Source organism: Dermochelys coriacea, chromosome 1 (assembly GCF_009764565.3).
Source record: "Dermochelys coriacea isolate rDerCor1 chromosome 1, rDerCor1.pri.v4, whole genome shotgun sequence".
Classification (NCBI taxonomy): domain Eukaryota; kingdom Metazoa; phylum Chordata; order Testudines; family Dermochelyidae; genus Dermochelys; species Dermochelys coriacea.
Genome location: NC_050068.2, coordinates 338,525,196 through 338,550,037, shown reverse-complemented (window position 1 = coordinate 338,550,037; position 24,842 = coordinate 338,525,196). Strand labels below are relative to the sequence as shown.

General features: G+C 41.9%; 1 protein-coding gene across 1 annotated transcript; it reads left to right on the top strand.

Annotated features, from left to right (window-relative positions):
* The first annotated feature begins 489 nt into the window (after nucleotides 1-489).
* On the top strand, nucleotides 490-24,039 carry PRPF18 (pre-mRNA processing factor 18). Its single transcript, XM_038383629.2, is given in 11 exon segments — nucleotides 490-647; nucleotides 2,526-2,603; nucleotides 5,543-5,647; nucleotides 7,671-7,784; nucleotides 12,589-12,678; nucleotides 12,681-12,753; nucleotides 15,380-15,447; nucleotides 16,947-17,087; nucleotides 17,770-17,841; nucleotides 19,843-19,995; nucleotides 23,432-24,039. Coding segments are annotated over 11 exon segments (1,041 nt in total). The 5' UTR covers nucleotides 490-581; the 3' UTR covers nucleotides 23,513-24,039.
* Nucleotides 24,040-24,842: the final 803 nt, after the last annotated feature.

The following is a 24,842-nucleotide window of genomic DNA, read 5'->3' as shown; positions in this document are numbered from 1 at the left end:
CCTGAATGTTGTCTTAGCGTGACGGCAACCCCTATTACTGGTTTTGAAATGCATCCGATGAAGTGAGCTGTAGCTCACGAAAGCTTATGCTCTAATAAATTTGTTAGTCTCTAAGGTGCCACAAGTCCTCCTTTTCTTTTTACCCTGATGGGGTGGATCTAAGTAGCGAGGCTGGTGGACTACTTTTGCTACTACACTGAACTGGCACACGCACTCACACCCTGACGCGCTCCTGGCACACGCACTCACACCCGGACGCGCTCCTGGCACACGCACTCACACCCAGGCACACACCCACCGGCTCACACAATCACCGTTCCGACCAAGCGCAGGGCCCCCCCACACTCTCCCCTCCCCCCGCCTGCCCAGCCAACCCCGCGCGACGTCCGGCGCTCGCTCTCCCGCCCGCTTGGTGGGGCTCGGCAGGGGGCGCTGCAGGCCCTCGGCTCCAGCCTCGCTCTCCCTTGGCCCCACTTCCGCCTAGGGCCCCGCCTGCCCGGAACTGACGTCAGCCGTGTTGCTGGGGCGCTTCCGGCGGCGGTGTGGGAGTCGGGTCCCGGCTGCGGAGCTCGGCGCAGGACATGGACATTCTCAAGGCGGAGATCAGCAGGAAGCGGCAGCTGCTGGAGGAGAAGGAGCTAGTGGGGGTGCGGGCCGGGGCCGGGGCCGGGGGCCGGTGGAGGGGTTGGGTCGGGTCGCGGTGGGGGCCCGGGAGTGTGCGATGGACCCTGGTTCTTGGGGGACCGTGGGGGTGGATTTAGTTCCTTTAGCCGTTGCCCGGTCAGGGCGCACGGCCAGCTCCTGCCAGTGACCCGCCCGTCGTCTCTTCCTCTAGCGATACCCCGACAGCCCCTCCCATGACAGAGACACACGAGATCCCTTGTTCCCATCATATTTATCCCCCTCCCCCGCTCGATGCCCCTTGGACTGACGAAAAATCTGTGTCCCCTTTCAGTGAGGGGCACAAAACCTCCCCCCCACCCCATCCTCAAGCTGTCTGATATATTCTGCAGCCGGGCAGGGGGAGCAGTGAGGTGGCAATGCTTGCAGTTGACCCAAAATGCTTTCCCAGCACACTGTATGACGTGGTGCTGACAACTGTTACCGGGGGATCTGGCAGCCTTGTAAAGTTTGGGATTGTTTCCTGTGAAATGGAGATGAAGAGAATCGATCCAGGTTCTTTTCTCTTTGCCTCCCCAGGCTTTTGCATTTACATTACGGAGTTAAACCCACTTCCGTGTTCATCAGTATATGGGTGACTAGAAAACAATAAAACTCTGTGGGGTTGTTTTACACTAGCTGACGTAACAAACCTGGAAAAGAAGCTAAAGTTTGTTGCTCAGTTTATTGCAAATGGTCTCGGGGGAAGTTGTTTTGGTGAACTCTGCATGAAGCTATAAACTAAAGTCTCTGAGGTGTGATCTCGTAGTCCTGAGACTGGCAAAAATCCTCCTTAAAGTCAGTGTGGAGTCTGGCCAGAATGAGGACAACAAGATCAAGAACTTTTAATCAAACTTTTTCTGTCTCACATGACTACGCAAATGCGTGGTTACATCACCTCCACCCTGATCTGGGAATTTTATTTAGCTGTTGCACGCACCACAACACCCCAACTTTGCAGGCCATCTGATTTATTTAGTTCTTTAGATGATAAGTTTTTATGCTGAAAAATCCAGACTTTATGTTGTTGTTATTAGAAGAGCTGAGATTATATAGTAGCCGAGGATACTTTATATTAAGTATTGAGATAAGTACACCATAATATCAATTGCCATCACAGACAGGACATAGTTTACTTCAGAGGATTTACTGCCTTTTTGTAGGCAGGGAGAGAGACTTTTGAGCTGGGTTCTATGCAGTGGGTGTTCCGGAGGTCCTAGAAAGCACTTGTACAATCACGGTTGCAAGCCGAGCTGTATTTGGACATGTCCACATGGTCCTGTCAAAAAACAGTGTTTCTATGTGGATGCACTAAACTGTTTTTAGGAAGAAATACAACAGCTAGCTATTGCAGACAAATGATATCCCTGAACAATGTCCTTGTTTAATGTAGATATGCTCACTGTCTCAAATGGTATCAGAAACTTTTAAAAAGTTAGGCCTTCTCAGTAGTGACCCAGCTACACTAGTTGAAACATTAAAATGGTTTCTTACACATTCAGTTTTGTAGCATAGCTATGGCCTCAACATGCACAATAAAGCGTGGGGGGGGGAAGTTGTATAAACCAGTTTCAAGTCCTGATAATATGAAAGCAATAATAGAGCAGCTTGTTCAAACCACTGGGTGTTTTGGAGTGATTGTAGTATCCATTGAACTTACTAGCCAACCAGATTGTACGATTCTTATTAGTATTACTCTGATGTAGTGACTGTCATGAAAGGAAAGTAAATTGGGAGTGCCTTTGAGAATATTTTCCTCTCTGTTAGGAAATCTAGTTGGACTGGTCAAATCTTTGAGGCGTTAGTGAACAGAGATTGGAATCAAGTTGTATAAAACTGTAAAACATTGTTTTCCTCCTCTCTAGGGAAACAGAAAATATTTCAAGCGCAGTGAACTAGCCAAGAAAGAAGAGACAGCGTACTTTGAAAGATGTGGCTACAAGGTACTGTAATTACTCCTTCAGTGGTTCGTGTGCTCACTTTGTCTATATTTAATATCAATATTCCAAATATTGTTGATGATAATTGTTGTTCTTTGTTCAATTTGTCAATGTTATACATTAGCCTGTAAATGAGAAGCCACCTGGAGAGGTATGAGTTTCCTAAAACATTTTTAATGCAGGAAAAAAATGCATGATATATAGCTATTTAAGTTTGTGTTATGGTTTGGCTTTTTTTCTTGTGGAAAGCATGAAATGGCTTGGGATCAAAGCTTGCCTTTTTCTTTTTAAATTGTGTTTTAGGCATGAACGCTGAATCTGGTATAGCCACCTTCTGTTATTTAAAAAAAAATAAAAATAAAGGCCAGCTTGTAAACTAAGAACAAGTTTAAGGTCTTCCTGTTGAAATATCCCAGAGAGATCAGCGGAGATTACATTGAGTGGGTGCTTTGGAAAAACTCAGCCAACTTGTTTAGTATGTGACTTGTTTATTATTGTTCTTGGCCCAAAAGATCCAGTGCTTGAAAGAGTTCAACACAGCACTTACTTTCTTTCAGGCAAAAATACTAGAAAGCAATCTTAAACTCAGGATGCATTTTGAAACAAATGAGTGATCTGGAAGGCTTTGTTTATTTCCTCTTTAACAGCATTGGTTTAAGTAGTTTGCTGGAATTGACAGCATGGTGGTTTATTTCAGGTGTGAGTGTGTGAAGAGATAGGGAGGTGCTCACTTCACTCTAAAGTTGGATGCTTTAATATACTCTTGTTTAATGTTTGTTAGTCAGAAATAAAAAGCCTTGTTTTTAGTAGAACTTTACCCAGTCGGTCAGTCAATCCAACACCTTGTTCAGATATAATGTTTGGTCTTTATAGATATAGACATACAATTTACTTGTCAGAAAGAACCATTGTGACCACTATATGTGCATCAGAAACTGTTCTGAGAATCTAGTTACTGTACAGTCATTTCAGCTTGGAAGAGAGTTATGCTTTGTATTAGTTGTTTGAAGAACCATAAGAAAAAACTGTGCTAGGGATAGTGGTTGTAGCATAATTTCAGTCCCTTGGGATAAGAAGGTCCATATATGTGAAAGGGGGGATGCTTGCAGGTTTTTAGGTAACCTGTAAAGGTTTTATTAACTACTTAAACTATACGTGTTTCCAGCACGCATGTGTCATTTGAATCCAGTCCTGCATGTTTCAGATTTGTTATTTAAATGCAGGATGTGGCTGATAGGAGACACAAACAAAAGTTAAGTTACCCAGGACTGGAGTTGAAATATCTATTTAGCTACAGGAATCTTCTTAAATTAAAACATGATCTATAGAGAGGTTTTAAATGAGCTTTCTAGTTAACTTAGTGCTTTCCTAGAGCCTCCCAGATTTCTGCATTTGAATTTTTAAAATTTATTACTAAGGGGTAGAAAGCAGACTGATTCTTTTTTTTAAGCGGGTGCTTTGCTTTGCTTATACTGCATTAGTAACATGTAAGCATTTGACTCACTTATAAAGAGAAAGAACTAAAGCAAAAATAATTGCAGCAAAGTTATTGCTTGTAACTTTGAGTCCAGCTGACAGAATGGCTTAAATCTTCCCTCATGTGCTGCTAACTGTTTGTTATAAACAAAAACAAAAAAAAAATGATTGTAGCCTAGAGAGTGTAGAAATTTTTCTGACATTGAGGTGTATTTCTCTTTATATGCTTCAACTAGTTCCTTTCTTATCTTTACTTACGGAGTTTTCTATTCCCCCCCCCCCCCTTGCAGTGATGAGTTTTATTTTCAGTAAGTATACTGTCCCCCATCCGCCGTTTAGATGCTAACCATTGGCTTGATCCTCCATTGCTTGCTGACCCAAAACTCCCATTGATATCAGTGGGTGTTTTGGGTGAATCAGTAATGCAAGATTGGTTCCTGTATTTGCTAGTGTAGCACTAAATACAGATTTGTGCCCTGGTCGTGTAGGTCCAAATAGGTAGACCCTTATGGTCCTTTTAATTTCTCATTGCAGGATTGGGGTCTTGGCCAGCAACAATAAAAAAGTTTCATTTCTAGTCTGTCTAGAACATCCATCAAGTCATTGTTTTAGAGAAAACTAGAAACTGGAACTGGCTTAACATACAGTCAAGATGCGGAGATGCCAACGTAATGTAATACACTGTTGAATAAAATGGAAAATAAAAGTACCCTTTTAAAACCTTAGAAAGTTTCTACACTGCTCACCCGCATCCTCTAATTTTTTCCCTTTGTTCCCAAAAATTACCAGCATCAATCTGCCCATCTGATTTTCATTTATTTTCAGCAACTTCACATGTGTAACTTATAGCAGGGCTTTTAAAGGACTCTGCATTGACATGAGTGCTGTTTGTCTTTAAATATCTTTAAGCATAAAAGTTTACAGCACTATGAAAACACCAAGTCATACAACTAAGAGGTGGTTCCACTTAATTCGAGAACCTCCTTTTCTGATGGAGGGGAACTGCTGATACAATGTTACAGCTATGATGAAGGCATGGCGTGTTTTTATGGTTTCACAATGAACTATGTTCATTTGACAAGTTCTTCTGAAAGAAGCGTTTCCAAAAAACAAGAAGTCATTTTGCTGTTTGTATTCAAAATCCACTGTGTCTTTGTATTGCCTTAAAGAGGTCTCCTTCCCCATCTCTTAGAAGTGCACTTAGGGAAACACTGATATTTGTAATAAGCTTAGCCATACTTCCATAGAAGTGTATACTGACATAGGATTCTATCTGTATTGTTTTACTAGTATTGTGGGTATGCCTAGAGGCCTGATCACAACCAGGACCCATTGTGCTATACAATTGCATAATAAGAAGCAGCCCCTGTTCCAGAGAGATTACAGTCTAACTATGTATACCTTTGACACTATAGGTTTACTTCCCTGGATTTGTTATAATAGATATTATTATTATTATTATGTAGGTACAGCAGGAGGAGGAGGAGGAGAAACCAGTGACTTCATCAAATCCAGGGTTGGAGCTAGAGCTGGCAGAAGAGAAGTTACCCATGACTCTTTCCAGACAAGAGGTAAAATCAAATATCACGAACTAACCTGAGACTACAGCAAATGGATCTAAATTTCCCCATTAGGGCTACATTTCTTAATGATCTGTAGCCCTCTATTTCAGGTTGTATTTATCCTGCTACAGAATAATAGTTTTTAATTAAATAATTGTAATCTCAGTGCTTACTGCAGTGGTTCTATTTAGTTCTCATACAAGGGCCTTCTTTTGTCATTGTGCAAAACACTAATGAGAGAGAGCAGTAGCAGGTAAATGCACAGGGACGTTGTTTGGTGGAGAGCCTCTTTTTTCCCCCCAAATCGCTGCATGAATTCTTGCTTCTACTACCCTTCCAGATGATCTTTTGAACTATCTGATGAATATGGGATTAGAGGATTGAAGGCTGCAGGCTGAATTTTTTCAAGTTCTGTTTTTCCAGCTTGTGTGTCTGTGACTTGTGAGTCCAAATCCAAATCAAGACACAAACTAGGTTTTAAAAAATGTTTCTACATCCCCCCCCCAAAAGTTAAGCTAAAGTTACTGATATGCTCTTTCACCTTTTTAAGAGTAAGTCTTACAAGCTCATCGTTAGTAAAACAAAACCTCTCCCCAAAAAACAGTAGAGAGCTGGGAAATTCAGAGTTAAGTTAAATTTACAATAAACTTAACCATGTGGAAGCGTGGAAATTCACAGTTAAGATACCCAGAGCATCTTAGCTGTGCTCCCTTAGCATTGCCAGACACCTATCTTTTCTTTCTGTAGGGAAGTATCAAAAATGTGCCCCGTAGGTTGTTGGTCTGATGTTTGGTTTCATCCATACAGTCTAGTATGGAATGTGATGTCCCATCACCATGCATCAGAGCTCCCCTCGTAAGAACTGTAACTTCATCTGAGAGGAGTTTGTGTCCACATGCCAGCTCTGTAACCACTGATGTTTGACTAGCTGTCTACCACATGGAACCACAGGGCCTGATTTTGCAATATGTACTGAAAGTTCAGTGCCTGTCTGAATTCAGGAGTCTGTGCAAAGAACCATGTTACAGAATGAACATCTCAAACTGCTGCTTTTCCAGACAGTCCGTTGCTATCCTAAAGTGGTGGCACTGCCAAATGTCGCATGTCCTATCAATGAGTGAGAGTGCTGCTTTGCCTATATTAAATGTAAGCTACCAGTGGGCCTGTTGTTTGTTTGCATAAAAGGAAACCTAGACCAAGTTAACAAATTTGCAGTGAACGTGATGAGGGAGGCTGTGTGATTTAGCAGATAGTGCATGGAACTGGGATTGTAGTCTTGACACTACCTGTCGCTTGGTATGTGACCTTGGGTAAGTTAATTTCTCTGCCTCGGTATACCCTCCTTTAAAATGAGGATATGTAAGCACCACATCAGAATATTGAGACTTAGTATATTAATGTTTGTCAAGTGCTCTGAGATCCATGGATGGAAAGGCTTCATGTAAGTCAGCCTTGCAAACACATCATGACATCTTAACAGCCCAAGCACCAAATCTACTCATCCACACTCATGTTGATGAGAGAGGTTTTTCTTTCCCCAGTCAAATGGCTGAGTAGAATTTTGCAAAGTTTAAAGATACTGGATGGAATTTTCTCAAGCACCAAAATGATTTAGATGCACAGGTACCATGGACAGCCGATGAGATTTGGGCTCTTAAGTCACTTGGGCGCTTTTAAAAATCCCTCTCTCCAATCAAAGGTTTATATTCTTGCATATTAGTTCAAAATAAGTCAGTAAGAAACTCCAGGAGTCTGTTTGAGATTCTAAACACAATTTAGATCAGTAATATTTGAATTGAAATGACCTTTAACTGAAATGCTGTGGGAATTTTATATTTAAACCACAAAGTGGAGCATTTTGCTGCTGCTGCTTACAATATAGCGTTTCTCTTCCCTCCTGGCTTAGGTTGCTATTTTATGCTAAGTAAATGAAGTGATTTGGATTTTTATTTTTCTCTCTCTCTCTCTCTCTCTCTCTCTCTCTCTCCCTCTCCAATTTTGCATAAGGGAATACTTTTTTGACTCTTTGCAGGTGATTAGGAGGTTACGAGAGAGAGGTGAACCAATCAGATTGTTTGGAGAAACAGATTATGATGCATTTCAGCGTTTGAGGAAGATAGAAATTCTTGCACCTGAAGTTAACAAGGTAAGTAACAGTTGTATGTGTAACTAGTTTTCTCTGAGCACTTACTGCAACTGAGGATTTTCATAGGGATGAAAATTCATAGAGCAATGAAAATTACCTTCAGTTCCCACCTATAAAGTCTCTGGGAGGATAATTTAAATATGATTTACTTTCTCTTGCCCTATTAAAATGGTCAAACTGGACATGTTAATTTGAAGAAAGTTTTCAGGGCTTTGAGTTGGAAAAGAGATCTCTGGAAGGCAGTGACATCAAAAGCTGCGCTGTTGGTTGCATTCCAAATATGGGGCGGGGGGGCAAAGCAGTGTAGTCTTTTGCTCTGAAACTTTAGCCTACTATAATATAGGCATCCTGTTTGGAGAAGAGTATTTTGAATAGCTTGTCTCTGAGCAGCGACAGATTATCAACAGGAGGGGTGCGCTGTTTCTGGTATGCAGTTATATTTTTTTTCAAATTCCTTACTTCTAGATTTAAAAAATTAAAACTTTTTTCCAATGTAAAGTACAATTCAGCTCTGAAAAGTGACTTACGATAGCATCTTAATTAACAGATATGTTCCTTGTGTGTTAGGGTAGGTCTTCACCAGGGATCGGCAACATTTTGGCACTGGGGCGGTCAGGGAAATCCGCTGGTGAATCTGCGCCGGTTTGTTTACCTTTAGCATCCGCAGGTTCGGCCGATAGCAGCTTCCCACTGGCTGTGGTTCGCCGCTCCAGGCCAATGGGGGCTGGCGGGAAGTGGCGGACTGAGGGATGTGCTGGCCACTGCTTCCCGCAGCCCCATTGGCCCTGTAATGGGATCGGCTGAACCTGTGGACTCTGTAGGTAGACAAACGTCTGGCTTGCCACCGGATTTCCCTGATGGGCTGTGTGCCAAAGATTGCCGATCCCTGGTCTACACGTACGGTGGCATGCAAAGTACAGATAATGCACGCCCAGCTAGCCCTAGTATAAATGTCCTTGTAGATGGTGAGGCATGTCTTAGGCAGGTTGAGCAGAGCAGAGTGCCTTATATGCCCAAACCTCCAGGGTATATTCCCTACATGGGATCTCTACCCGCCCAAGCAGTGCCTCCCACCCTACGCTGCTATTTTTAGCAGCGCGATGTTCCCTGCCACAGTCTTTCCCTGCTGCAGTGAAAAGCTCTAGGAGCAGGGGAAAGGCTCTGGCAGGGGGAGGCTGCAGGAAAATCCAGCAGCACCCTGCTGCCAGAGCTTTCCCCATTCTCTCCCCCTGCCAGTGCCTTTCACTGCCGTGTGTAGCTATACACCACAGTGACAAGTGTGGATGCAGCCTGCCTTTTACTCTGGCATGTAGCTACATGTGTAGTGTCTGTACTCTGTATGTTGCTGTAAGTGCAAACATAGCCTTAATCAGACATGATCTTTCAAGGAAGGAGATGTGTTTTAGAGCTTGTCTACTTGGGAGTGTGTCAGAGTACATTGCAGAACTTTTAGTGCATGATAGCAAGGTGCACACATTGAGTTAGTGTGTGGCAGGCTTGTGCACTGTAGATTCACATCCCAGCTTGCAGCACACTAACTCACCATGTAGACAAGCCCTGAATATTTCCCAGTGTACCCTGTTGTTATCTGCAACACAACTAGAAAGATTGAGCTGGATTCTATTCTCTCTCATTCATCATCAGCATTGTTTACTTAGGTGTCACTGGTTTGAAAACCCTCTCAAGCCTGTCTAAGGACTCCATCAAGCTGCTAAACAGGGGTCTGCCCAGTCAGTCTGGAACCCGGTGGTTTTGTGCAGTATCCATGTCTTTCTTTTCCTTTCTAAAGACTTGAAGCAGGATAAACAAGACAAATGTTTGAAAGAAGTCTTGCTGACAAGGTCTCATCCCACTGAAGTCAATGACAACGCTGCCATTGCCATTAATGGAAGCTGGACTGGCTGTAAGACAGTAAATAAAAATTCCTTCAGGAATTTTTGAACATGTTTCAAGCCCGTGTAGTCGTTTAGCTCCACTTCAATAGGGTTAAAAGTAGGGTGACGATTAATCGCAGTTAACTCGTGCGATTAACTCAAAAAAATTAATTGCGATTAATCGATTAATCGCACTGTTAAACAATACAATGCCAATTGAAATGTATTAAATATTTGTGGATGTTTTTCTACATTTTCAATATATTGATTTTAATTACAACACAGAATACCAAGTATACAGTGCTCACTTTATATATTTTGATTACAAATATTTGCACTGTAACAATGATAAACAAAAGAAATAGTATTTTTCAATTCATCTCATACAAATTCTGTAGTGCAATCTCTATCATGAAAGTGCAACTTACAAATGTAGGATTTTTTTTTTCACATAACTGCACTCAAAAGTAAAACAATGTAAAACTTTAAAATGTACAAGTCCACTCAGTCCTACTTCTTGTTCAGCCAATCGCTAAGAGAAACAAGTTTGTTTACACTTACAAATGCTGCCCGCTTCTTAATTACAATGTCACCTGACAGTGAGAACAGGCATTCACATGGCACTGTTGTAGCTAGTGTTGCAAGATATTTACATGCCAGATGCGCTAAAGATTCATATGCCTCTTCATGCTTCGACCATTGTTCCAGAGAACATGCTTCTATGCTGTTGATGCTCGTTAAAAAAAGAATGTGTTAATTAAATTTGTGACTGAACTCCTTGGGGGAGAATTGTATGTCCCCTGCTGCTTTACTCGCATTCTGCCATATATTTCATGTTATTGCAGTCTCGGATGAAGACCCAGCACATGTTGTTTGTTTTAAGAACACTTTCACTGCAAATTTGACAAAACGGAAAGAAGATACCAATGTGAAATTTCTCGAGATAGCTACAGCACTCAACCCAAGATTTAAGAATCTGAAGTGCCTTCCAAATCTGAGAGGGATGAGGTGTGGAGTATACTTTCAGAAGTCTGAAAAGAGCAATACACTGATGCAGAAACTACAGAACCCAAACCACCAAAAAAAGAAAATCAACCTTTCTGCTGGTGGCATCTGACTCAGATGATGAAAATGAACATGTGTTGGTCCAGACTGATTTGGATCGTTATCGAGCAGAACCCGTCAGAAGCATGGACACGTGTCCTCTGAAATGCTAGTTGAAGCATCTAGGGGCATATGAATCTTCAGTGCATCTGGCATGTAAGTATCTTGCGACGCCAGCTACAACAGTGCCATGTGAATGCCTGTTCTCACTTTCAGGTGACATTTAAATAAGAAGCAGATAGCATTATCCTCTTCAAATGTAAACACACTTGTTTGTCTGAGCAATTGGCTGAATAAGAAGTAGGACTGATTGGACTTGTAGGCTCTAAAGTTTTACATTGTTTTATTTTTGAATGCAGGTTTTTTTGTACGTAATTCTACATTTGTAAGTTAAACTTTCATGATAAAGAGATTGCACTACAATACTTGTATTAGGTGAATTGAAAAATACTATTTCTTTTGTTTTTTTTACAGTGCAAATATTTGTAATAAAAATAAAGTGAGCACTGTACACTTGCTATTCTGTGTTGTAATTGAAATCAATATCTTTGAAAATGTAGAAAACATCCAAAAATATTTAAATAAATGGTATTCTATTATTGTTTAACAGTGTGATTAATCGCAATTACTTTTTTAATTGTGCAATTAATTGCAATTAATGTTTTTAATCGCTTGACAGCCTTAGTTAAAAGCTATTTTGGTTCAAACATCTGAAACTAACAAAAATGGATGATTGAAGCACTCCTATAGTCAAGAACAATTATTGAAAAGATGGAAATAAGTAGATAGCTGTACTCCAAACTATAGGAGTAAAGGAACTTGCCTCAGGGTAAGGCATAGCCTATTGTATTATTAAAGACCTGTGCTATTTAGGGGGACGGTGCACAGATGTTTGGAGTCATTGTAAATAAATGTAAGTGTTTGTTCAGAGCAGAGCAGATGGCTGGATGAGGTCCCACTGATGTATTTTTTGTGTTTGTGAGTTTATTGCTCATGAAAGGTACCATACTGATAGCCCTGAAAGCTGAGTCAGTCCTCCTTGGTTTTTTTTGCTGAAAATATCCGTGTCCACTGGTTGGTTTTTTTCTTAGTCTGTGATCCTACGCAGACTTATCTAGGTAGTTAATTTTAAGCGTGCAAGTGATCCCATTGAGAGCATCCAGTGGAACTATTCATGTTCTTAAAGTTAGCCTTATATAAGTCGGCTTGGCAGAATTTGATTTTAATTGATAACTGTCAGTAAATGTTGATTTCAGCTGACGCTGAAATTGATAGGGAAAAAAATGTCCATCAGTAACAGCTGGCATGTCTGCGGGGATCTGGTGCCATCAGCCGTTTGGCCATGAAAGGAACCCTCTGCAGCTCTGCTGTCACGACCCTGTTGGCTCACTCACCAGCCAGGAGTCCGGGAGCCATCCCCAGGTAGGAGCTGTTCAGCAGCAGTGTGATTTCTCCTGCAGCTGGGGGCTCATCATTCTCTTATAGTTCTAGCCAGGGATCTCTGCTTCACTGGCCCGGACAACCTCTGCTTCCCTCGCACCCTGGGTGTCTTGGACCGCCTCGGCCGCACAGGGAGCCCCCGGCAGTCCTGTTCTCAGCACTGCTCTAACCTCAATCCAGTCCTACCCCCCACAACTGTAAATGTAAAAATAGTTAATAATAGAAAAAGATCTTAAAATAAAAAAGATTAAAATAACCAAAATTAGAAAAAAATAAAAATTGAATTCTGCCAAGCCTTATATTTGTCTCTGCAGGATTTGGCCCTTAATGAACAAACGTGGTAAGCTTCCTTGATTATCTAGTAACTATTCTTCTCCATTTCCTAGGGCTTGAGAAATGACCTGAAAGCAGCTTTGGATAAGATTGACCAGCAGTATCTGAATGAAATTGTAGGTGGACAGGAACCAGGAGAAGAAGAGACACCCAGAATGATCTGAAAGTCCATGAAGAAAATACTACTATTGAAGAATTGGAGGTAATGCAGTGTGGGGGTTTTAACTTTGTTTTTCAATACAGTTCGATGTCATTGTACTGCTATAGAGAAATTTACCTGGTGGTTTTAAACCATAGGTGCTTCCCTAGGGCACCAACATCAAAGGGTACCTTTGTAATAGATGGTCTCTTCCACCAAGAATCACATTAATACTCAGATTACTCCTTGTCCAAAGGACCAATCACCTACCCCAGTTAGGTGCACATTGGATCTCACAAAAAGACAATGCTTTTAGCCATCCTATAATAAACTATCTAAAGATTTATTAAATAGGAAAAAGAAGCGAGAGTTATCTACAAGATTAAAGCAGATAACATATATACACAAATGAGTTACAATCTTAATTTCAAAAGGTAAAGTAAGCTTCTGTAATAAGCAAGCTTGGTGATCCCTTGCTTATGCTTAGAAACCTTGCCTCTGAGTCCAAACAGCATAGAGATACAGTTCCTTCTGTGTTAGGGGTGTAAAGCCCCTTCCTCACTGGAAACTCAGCTGACAGGAGGAATTCACTTGGTTGGCTCATCTTCCTTGGGGAAAGGCAAACAACAAACATTTTTTGGTCTCTTTAATGTTCCATGATAGTTTGGTGTTGATGGACCTTCCCTCTGGGTCGGACATAACTTTTATTGGAGACCAGCCTTCATGCAGGTGAATGACTCTCTTCTGTCCCTTACACAGTCAGAGGCTTACAATACAAAATACTCAAATATTACCTTACATATGGGATATAGATGTTACAAGTGATATTAGTGCAGGCAGCAAGCACTCACCAGTATTCAATAAAGTCTGTACCATACTTATAATCCTAATACCTATTTTAACAAAACTAGCACACAGGGTGAGGGCCAGACTGCTCCAGCTATGTATTTGTCTTTCAATTAAGTGTAGCCGAGCCTAAGGGCTGGTCTGTGCTACAGGAGGGGGATCGTCTAAGTTCGCAACTTCAGCTACATGATAACGTAGCTTAAGTTGACGTTCTTAGATCTCCTTCCCATGGTGTCTTCAGTGGCGGCAGTTGAGACGGGAGACGCTCTCCCGTCCTATTCCCCTTGTGGTTTCTCCTTGAGGTGGAGTACCGGAATTGACGCTAGAGTGATTGGTGGTTGATTTATTGCGTCTATACTAGACATGATAAATCAACCCCTGCTGGATCGATCGCTGCCCGTCAATCTGGCCGGTAGTGTAGACTTATTTCCCTTAATTGTCAACTGTTTTCAGAAGTTAATCCTTTTAACATCTCTTGAAAGGTCTATTAAAAGAGCACGGCCTGATTTATAACTTGGAGCTCATTCATGGATTGCAAGGCCAAAGGGGCCATTGTGATCATCTAGTCTGACCTCCTGTAGAACACAGGTCAGAGAACTTCCCCAGAATGGATTCCTAGAGCACATCTTTAGAAAAATATCCAGTCTTGATTTAAAAATGGTCAGTGATGAGAATCCACCATAACCCATAATAAGTTGTTCCAATGGTTAATTACTCTCACTGTTAAAAATGTACGCCTTATTTCCAGTCTGAATTTGGCTAACTTCAACGTATAGCCATTAGATCACAGTACACCTTTCTCTGCTAGGTGAAGAGCATTATTAAATATTTGTTCCCCATGTAGATCTTATCGACTGTGAGCAGGTCACCCTTAACCTTCCCTTTGTTAAGCGAATAAATTGAACTTCTTGAGGCATGTTTTCCAAATGTTATGTTAGTTTAATTTGCAGGGCGTGACAGTTACTGGCCTATACACTCGTGTAACTAGGTTTTTTTCTCTTTCCAATAGGAGTTCTAATAATCACTAATTATGATGGAGATGGGGCTAATTGTTTTAAAACCTTAATTGTTTAACTTTGTCAAATATGACCTTTGGGTCTGTATTTGTACCAGCTTGGTCTGGGCTAAGAAGTGAATATTTTTGGAAAGTTTTATATTTGGTTGGCCATTTAGTGGTATCTGAACACACATCCACAGTTTTATGCCTTTAAATTGAGATGAGGCTGAACAAATAAAATGTTGTTTAAAGGGACATGACAGGTTAGGTTTTAAATTTGGGTTTTGTTTTAAAAACAAAACCACAATTTTAGGAAATTGATGAAATTAAATTCATGAAATTAAAAATATTATACCCGGGAAAGGGTCTTTTAAAGAATTTCCGTGGAAGTGAAGTTGACTATTAAAATAAAAAAACAAAATGAAAAACTGACCCTGTTAAGAGAAATGTAAAAAAGTAAACAGAAGCTAAATAGTATAAACAGTGGAATACTTCAAGGTGATTGTAGAGTTTTTGGAAACGTTGAGCACCCACAATTCCCATTGAAATCCATTTGAGCTATGGGTGATGAACCCCTTTGCAAATCAGGCAATTATTATAGTCAAGGGATGCTTTTAGATTAAAATCATTATTTAGGTTTCTGAAATGTAAAAACTGGTTCTTCATCACTCGATGTCATTCATTGTTTCATGGATGTTGATGATGTGCTGGGTTATTGTCACTCTGTTCCCAAAATGTTTGAGACTACTGGCTGTAAAAATTGCATTTCAAACACTGGTGAATGCATCTGACAACTTTCCGTTTTTGACAAATATGTATCACAGAACGATGAGAATTGCTTTGGCTTTCCCCCCCCTTTCAGCTTTGGGAGAATCCTTAGGACAAGGTGATGATCACAAAGACATGGACATCATAACCAAATTCTTGAAGGTAAAGAACTTTAACTTGGTTAATTAGTTATATTGAGCAGTAGCAAAGAATTCAAATGTGGCTGAATATCCTCAGGATAGAAATACCATTGTGGTTATTCTGCATGTCAGTTTTTATTTTCACACTTAGGGTGGGATTCTCAAAAGTGCACAGCGCCCGGGAGCTCTCATTATTTCCAGCAGGAGCTGTGGATGCTTAGCACTTCTGAAGAATAGGTCCTTATTTTCCAGTCTTCATTAACATGGTTTGGGTTATGCCTTGTTCTGTGACAATGAATTCAGTAGCAATTGTTCTTAAATTCAGAAAGATTAAGCAGGATTATGGTCACTATGTACTAATACGGTGCATACAAAAATTTCCATTTTTTAAAAAGAAAGCAGTGCATATTGGAGAAATGAAATTCCATCTGTTTTTACACCAGATTTAGTAAGGGGAATTAAAGAGAATTCCCTTGCCTCACCTATGGCTTCACTAAAGAAACTCATGTTTAGGCAACTAGGGTAAAGTAAACTGCTTTCCTGGCTAGAAACCCACCTGGTGATTCAGTCATATATCTTGGTCCTCAGGTAATTAATTAGAGTATCAAAAGTCCCATGACCTTTGAGCTGTAACTAGTCATGTGAGTTGGTATATTGAGTGTTTTTTGATGGTAACCAGACGTAAGAATTTTAAGATAAGCCTGGCTCTCTCCGACAGTTCAGGTATTAAAGTGAGGGCAAGCTGTATGTGTTGGCTGAGCTTTCGAGGCCCTACATTCAATTTGATGGTGTTTCTGTGTTTGTCTGGAATGCATTAATGCTGCATCTGATCATCTTTAAAATTTCAGGGAATGCTGTTTGCAGGTGTAGGGGAAAATGAGGGCACACAGAGCTTCTGCCATGGAGGGAAAGGGTGGAACTGGCTGGGGGCACACAGAACCCCTGGTGATGGGGAGAGAGAAGGGTGGCACACAGGTTCTGGCATTGGAAGAGATTTCGGGGAGTCCCAGAAATAGAGGCGGATAAGAAGGTGGCACACAGGGAGGAGTGCATGTAGTGTGTGTTGAGGGAAATAGACAGATGCAGGGAGCCCCTGGTGTGTCAGTGAGTTGGACCGGCACAGCTATGAAGTGTGGTGCCCCATGTCATGTAGTTGGCTTCACATATAATGCGTTTAACATTCTGCGGGCTGTGTGCTCTAAGGGAGGCTGGGCGCGTGTCCATTCCAAGGTGAGCCTGAGCTGTTGGCATCTCCCACCTACATCTCTGCTTTCAATTTATAGTCCACTTGCCTCCACACTGATGTCACCTCAGCATCTCCCTAGTTTCTTCTTCCTCTCCTCTTTGTACCTTCGTACCTGCCACTCTTATGGCATGTCCGTTCCTTGCCTCTTTCATTCAAGTCCCTCCTGAAATCCTGCTTTTTTAGTTTTGACATTTATGCTGCACTTTTATGCAGACCTTTTACTGGTGTAGCCACTAGGTGGCACTGTGGCATAAATTTACTCCTTCCTTTTCCAGTTTCTTCTGGGCGTCTGGGCGAAGGAGTTGAATGCCAGAGAGGATTACGTGAAACGCGGTGTGCAGGGGAAACTGAACAGCGCCACACAAAAGCAGACAGAATCCTATCTGAGACCTCTCTTCAGAAAACTGCGGAAAAGGGTGAGGGATCTTCAAAATGACCGGGCCCAGCAGGACTTCTCTTCACCTCTGCTTCCTAATTGCGTAGTGCTTCTTATTGATAGTAAGATTGTCTCCATTGTACAGATGGGGAAGTGGAGTCAGAGAGTGACTTGCTCAAGGTCAGTCACTGACACAGTTGGGAACAGAACCCTGGTCTCTGACTTGCACTCCTGTTTAACCACTGAATCCTAGTGCCTGCCTAAAATAAATGCCTTCCCAAATGTCATAATGTGTATCTGTGATCCAATGGGTTGCATATGTTTTATTCACAACTCTGGCACAAGTCACATAACCTGTGTGTGCCTCAGTTACTTCATTTGTACCAGTGGTTTTCAAACATTTTTGGCTGCGTACCCCTTTCCAAATAATGCATACCGCATATCCCTGTCTGAGATAGGGTCACAATATACCTTATGATTAGATTGCCAAGTGTTACTAAACAAAGTGTGTTGACCGCCAATACAGGATTTTTCTTGAGTGCCCCCTGATGAGAACTCGCATAACCCAGTTTGAAAACCCCTGATTTATACAATGGAGATATTTATCCTCTTTAAAGTGCTTGAGATTTGTGGCCGCAAAGCTCTGTGTAAGTGCAAAATACGATCACTTTCAAAAGCTATGTACTGCTCAGAAGTAAAACTAATGTTTTTTCCTCTTTCAGACTCTCCCTGCAGACATCAAAGAATCAATAACAGATATTATTAAATTCATGTTGCAAAGGGAATACGTGAAGGTATGCTTACTTATAAGATTCTAAAGTGTTCAAGCCATGTAGTATTAATTAGATGATATACTGTGAATGTTTCATTTTGGCTTCTCAGAGGCATGTCGTTAGAGAGAAACACATGTTTCAAACAAAACTTATAATCAGCCTCTGCTGGTTAGGCACCAGTAAAGGAGCGGGGAAATCACTGATTGTATAGTTCCTGGAACTGATGGCAAGTTTCCAGGTTCTGGTATGTATTCAATTTTCAGGAAAAGAGAGAAGCTTGGAAGTGTCTTGGATACATCTCCTCTTTATGGTCAAACCCTGGCTTGATTACAATCTGAGTGACTGTTGAAGTCAGTGCCGTTGCAAGTCCAGGCAGAATCTTGCTGTAAATGATTATTATTAACTTGCCAGAGGAAACTTGAATGGGAATTTCAACATATCTCTCTCTCAATTAATACCACATTATGTTGTTTGGTGCTGGTGTACAATATCAAACACATGTAAGACCTTGGTCCCTCCTACATCCTGTGTTGGACGTACCCACATCATAGTCCTGTACAAAACTTAAAGAGGGGGTGATGCTAGGGTAAATTATTGAAAAGTTTTGTGGACACAGTGTGCTTAAAGGAGGAGTTGAGAGGTTTGGCATACAAGAACAATCAAAGTGTTATATTTTACTTTGAGCGTTCTGTAGCCTCCTCCAGAAATGAAACTGGAATGCCAATGGTAGTTTTATACTAGCTTGTGTGGGTAGCAGGAGAAATGGAGCCTTGTAATTCCCTCACTTTCCCAGCCGTAGGATAAGAGCCTTGTGAGGATTTGGGGTAATCTGCCTAATAAACAAGCCTGATTTTGTCTCTCTGACTTTTCCTTAAATTGCTGGCCTAGGGGAATTTAATTCAAGTCACTTTAAGGCCAAAGTGTATTTTCAATTATGCTTTGGGTATTCTAAAGATCCCCTTCCAACTCCTTGCCAAGGAGAGCAATAGGGCTATGGTATATTAGTTGTGGATCAGCTGTGCCTATGTGTTTCACAGGTGCTTGAATTTATACTCACTAAGTCTATTGAACTGGGCACTTTGAGTACACACTTGGAAGCTTTTGTGAGGCTTGGAACTTTTAAAAACACATTGTCTCCTTCTTTATTTCCCCATCTCAATTCCTAGTGCGAGTTGTCCTTTGTCACGTTCCGCTGTCTTGGATACTCTTCGGTTTGTACAGAATGGTGTACACTATGCATGCTATGTATTTAATTACATCCAAATATGTTAAAAGATTGTTAAGGTAGCAAAATCAAGCACTTGAAAATAGGGAAATGCCAGAATTAAGGCAAACCATTAACCTCTGCATCACATACCACGCTGTGTCAAAGCAGGAACAGATGCCAGTTCTCCAGAGTGGAGTTCAACGTCCTTAAGCAGGAAGCCATCCTTTCTCTTCCTACAATCCCCTGCCTTGTTTGCTGTACATCTTCAAGCTTCCTCCTACAAACTGCATCCTTCACTACACAACCCTGACTCAGGCTAGCCTGTGCACTGAATGAGGCAGGAGTCCTGTGGAAAATACAGTATGCGATCATGTAACCAACTTTTGATTGTTACAATTGCAAAATTAAGCATTCTTTGAACATTTTGTAGTAGATTTGTAGTAGATTAGTACAATCCTAATTTAAAAAAAGCCCTCAAAAAAACAAATTTCATCATGTCGAACCATACTGATCCCCCCCAGCATGAGCTGGATATAGATCTTTTGATCTACAGCGCAGACCTCTGTTACTCTGCTAATTGAGTAACTGGTAGCAGTAGTAGGCTGCTATCCTCCGGACCAATCACTAGAGCCAGGGATAAGACTCAAACTTTGCCAGGGGGTTTCACAGCTAGTTGCTGACAGCTGAGGAATGTAGATTTCCAAGTTCTGCAGGCCAGTGCTGTATGGATTCTAGACCCTGTGCTTTTAGCCTGTCTGTGTGTCTCTCTGATTTTCTAAGTATTTATAAACTTACTTTTTTTTTTTTTTCTTCAGGCTAATGACGCCTACCTTCAAATGGCCATTGGAAATGCTCCCTGGCCTATTGGTGTCACTATGGTTGGCATCCATGCCCGAACTGGCCGGGAAAAGATTTTCTCTAAGCATGTGGCCCTGTTTGAATGATGAGACTCAGAGGAATATATTCAGGTAAGGGCTTAAGGAGTGTTAGACTCTGGATTCCAGAGGCTTCACGTTAAAAGTTAGGAAGACCTTTGAATAGTGCAAATTTTATAAGCACAAATAATATGGCAAAAATAAAAGGTAGTAGTACAGGCTGTGCCTTTTGGCTCTGACCGAATGCACTATCCGTTTAATAACCCATGATCCTGGACCGTTGGGGCTCTCCTGCTGTGGCTTAGAGATGGCGTCTAAATAAGTCTTTTTCCATCATCTATCATGATTCTACATTACGGCTGAAATAACTATAAACCCATGCTTTAGTCCTCCTGAGCGCCATCATTTTCTACCTGTAGCATTACATCACATATTGTGTGGAGTTTATCATACTGTTGTTGAATTGACTTACAGTATGAACAAGTTTCCAGGCTTGGTCTTGTATTTCTGCAGCCAGTAGACATGGTGTTTCTCTTAGTGTAACTCTCCTTAAAGGGATACCAACTCGGAAATGGGTACAAACTTCCAGGTTCAGATAGAGCCCCCTGTTAAATTACATCCTGAACTTAAGACTGATTCCTTTAAGACTTGGTGTATGAGCTTCTCTGGGATGTATGGTAGGGTCCCTCAGCAGAGGGGAGCAGGTGGGTCTGGGAGGATTACCCCTCTCCTTGTCCCATATAAATGCCGTTTGGCTGTAGCAGTAGCAGCCTCAAGTAAAGCCCTCCCACCTTCTCTATGGGACCGGCAGAATCAGGTTCCATGGGGCAATGAACTTCCCTACTAGCCAGTGGCCTCCACCCGCTGGGCCCTTTTGAGCGGTTCTTCCTGCCGCAGTACCAAGACTCCCATGGCTTCCAGCTCCTGCTATGAACCATGATGCCATCTCTGCTGTCACATTACCCTGGGGGAAAAGGAGGGTATCTTTTATTTTGCTGATCATCTGAGGAAATGTCTTCCTCACGTTTCCCCCCGTTTTGGACATTCACAGAAGCAGTATTGGCCCTGTAACTAGGGGATGTCACTTAGAGGAAAAGGAAGTGTTACTCAGATTGCTTTGGGGCCCCTGATCTGAGGGCATGTTTGAAGCTGTGTATTTCTGAAATACCTCAAGTTAAGCTTCAGTATCTTCATGCCATTCTCTCTGAATATACTGTACTTGGGGGCCTTTAGGCACTCAAGTCAGAGGAGGGTTTCAACCCTGGGGGCTAAAAACTGAGCTCTAAGGGGGCTTTAATATAAATTTTGTTTGTAGCCTTGGGAAGTCCCTCCATTTATGTTCCTTCTTCTCTAACATGGGGATAATCCTTACCCCAGAGTGCTATGTGATATCCTCTTCGAGTAGCCTTCTCAAGTTGCAGTGTTTGACTGTCCTGCAGAGGTTTCTCTTCCCATATCCCTAATACCGGCTAAATTTGCCTGTCCAGGGGATCCTTGGTTCATCTCCCAACTGTGCAGATTTCTGTACAAATCCGTCCCAATCCTCCTTCACTGTAGGAAGAATTTTCAGGACTACGCTGCTCACCACAAGGCTAACTGTACAATCATATGCAGGGTTAACTTTTAAGCATGTATATGCCTTTGTCTTCACTACCAACACACAGGATAGTCTTTAGTAGATACTGTTTGTGTTTGGGTTATGCAGGATCTTTTCTGCTCAGCCCAACAGTGCACTTGATTGTTTGCTAGAAGTCCAGGGTTACAGCATCCAAAGCAAAGGGTGATCATTTAGGGCTTCTGATTTTTGGTTTTAACCGATAAACACCAGTAAAATGCCCTGCTTTTAAAATAAAATAAAATAAAATAAATGGTGTTTATCCATAAGTACTGAGAAAACACCAGAATGGTTACTTGTCTCTAAGCCCTTGTCTGTGGAGCAGTGATGTGTCCTATGGGGGCATGGCTTTTTAAATCACTTTAAGTATTGCACGTTAATTGGACCATGCAGACCCTGCTGGTGCTCAGTAAAGGTTTCCTAGTGTGCTTTTAACCTAGTGCTGTTTGAAGCTGTACTACATGAAAGTGCATTGGTTCTCAACCAGCAGTCCAGGGCCCCTGGGGGGCCCCGTGAGCAGGTGTCAGGGGGCCACCCAGCAGGCCAATGTTAGACTCACGGGGCCACAGTAGAAAGCCGAAAGCCCCCCCGCATGGGGCTGAAGCCCAGGGCCCTGAGCCTGCTACCCTGAGCAATGTAGCTCATGGGGGGGCCTTGTGGCACGGGGACCCAGGCAATTGCCGCTTTTCTACCCCCTAATGCCGGCCCTGTCTTTTATATGCAGAAAACCAGTACTGTGACACAGGTGGACCTTGGAATCTTTAAGCATGTTGGGGAGGCCTCAGAAGAAAAAGGTTGAGACCCCCTGCAACTAGGGAACATTATAAAGAGTCTTCCTCATTATAGTATTTTACTACTGTAATGAGCAATATATATAATATACATTATAGTATCTAAAAGAGAGCCCAGAAACATTTTTGGACACCTACATAAACTCAAAAACTGCTAACCTCCCCCTTCCCCCAATGAAATTAATGAACCCTGAAAACCAGAAACCCTTGTGATAATGGACAGCACCAGGCCATCTCCAGAAATGTCACTTACCACAGAAAGGCCAAAGCTCCTGCAGTTGCCGGGGCTAAACCTTCTGCCTAAGTCATGTCTCCTGTCAGCTAGAGGTCACGTTCCAATCTAAAGCAGTAAGGGTTGCAGAATTCATGGCAAGCATGTGTCACACCTGCCAGCTAGTGGTACCTTACATTGCAGCCTAGCACACCACAACCGAAGCTGGGGTCACTTTATTCTTCACTCCGTGTGCTGCTTACGAGTGATTTTTTTTTTTTTTTTTTTTTGAGTCAGAATGATACTGTCAGATAGCTAGGCAGTAGTAGTGTATCCAGGATAAGAGAGAGACAAGGTGGGTGAAGCAATATCTTTATGGGACCAACTTCTGTTGGTGAGAGAGAGCAAGCTTTCCAGCTTACCTAGAGCTCTTCTACATACACTCGGTGGCTTTCGAGCTTACACAGAGCTCTTCTTCAGTCTTTTAATTTAAACCTGAGTTTAGTATAAGAAGCAAAACGTATAAAATGGTGAAAGTAATTATCACAGTTAACCTGATAGTGCCAGTTTCCTCTCCTGGAGGAGGTAACCAGTTTCCTAAGGTCTAATCAGCTAGTGACAGTTAGTGATACGTGTTGTCCCATGAATCTGTTCAAACGATGGACTAAATTAATAGATTATGCCCCAGTATTCCCTCTGCTGTTTGGAGCATTCAGCAAATCCTTTCCTTGCAATTACCCTGTCCAAGAGACGCGTGTCCTCCTGGAACATGCCTAACTTTTTGAAAAAACCTGGTCACACTGGTGTGGGTCGCTTCTGTGCCCGAAACTCAAAATTGACCAGGAAATAGTTAAGTTGGTTTGATTGCTGCTTGTTTATTACAGACCTCTCCTTGTTTTCTTGACTTTCTAGGGGTTGAAGAGGCTCATGACCATTTGCCAGAAACACTTCCCAACAGACCCATCCAAATGTGTGGAGTACAATGCCTTGTGAGTCTCTCGGCTGCCCACGGCGTAAATCATTTTCTGCTCTCCAAGACCCAGAGAGAGAGGAGAGAACAGCCCAGACTTCGCTTGAAATTGACTAAAAACTTGGGGTGCGCCTGGAGCAATAGCATAAAGCCAAGGGCTTTGTCTAGAGCTTGATTTCTACAAACCACATCTATTTACGTTTCTTTGAAGCTCTGTGTACGTTACACTCAACCAATCCTGAACCCATTTGGGATTTGGGGGGGGGTAGTGTCTTTATTTTAATTATTCTGGAAATCATAGGGGCTGAACATTATTTCTTTTACCACAGTTCAGAAGCTTAAGTCGCAGTCATCTGTTGCTTTTATTGGACTCTTTCCCATTGAGGTTGGCATGGGCAGATGATTAGAAGGAAACAGTTGAAACTGAATTCTAATTCTGTAAATATGAACATTCAGTGTCTAATCTTCATGTGGTATTTATCAGAAAAAAGACACACATATTTCTCAGCTGAAAAGTGCAGCCAAACTGGTAAAAGTTTTTGATCTTGAATGGATCTGTTTTTTTTTTTTCTTTTTGTAGTGGAGCTTTTAATATGAACCTTGTGAGCTTGGAGTAAGGAATCTTTGGGCTCTTTAGGTTTTCAAGTTCTAGTTTACACATCTGGAGAAGATTGTAGTCTGCTGGGCATTGCAGTTAGAATAATTAGTGGTGGAAACAAGACCTCCCGTGGCCAGGTATAGCATTTCAAGCAGTCACTGACCTTTGCCATCATGCACCCTGAGTAGGGAGGAGTGGGAATGATGCTCCCTCATTTACTTGTACTACAGAAACAGTGGAATATTGAATCGTTGTTGAAGCCGTAGCAATAGTGATTCCTGTGTGCTCAGCAGCCAGGCTGTTCTTCCAGTGTGCCTTGTCCTGTCCTGGAGAGACATTTCCAGGGTTGGAGGGTCGCTCACTTTTTTTGCTTATTTAAATCTTTGACCTCTCTGCAGAGGATGCTAATTACTTCCAGTGATGGGAGCGGTTTTTGTGGTAAAGGACAATTGTCCCAGTAGGAACTGGAGTTAGATCACTCACACACAACACAGGCCACCAGAAGGCCCTGACATGGTGACAACTTTTAGTCACTGCTGACCTGGGCTGGGTTCAAACTGTTTTTAGCAATGAGAGAGGCTTTCTCTCCCAATACCAGTCCCATCAGCCATCAGATTTTCTGAACAATGACACTTTTATGATGTGTACTTGTATGTGCTCAGATTCTATAGTGATAATCTGAATCATTCACAATCCATCCCTTACAAACCCTTGAAGTACCACCGAGTTTCATTTAGCAGTTTGGTGCTTATTTG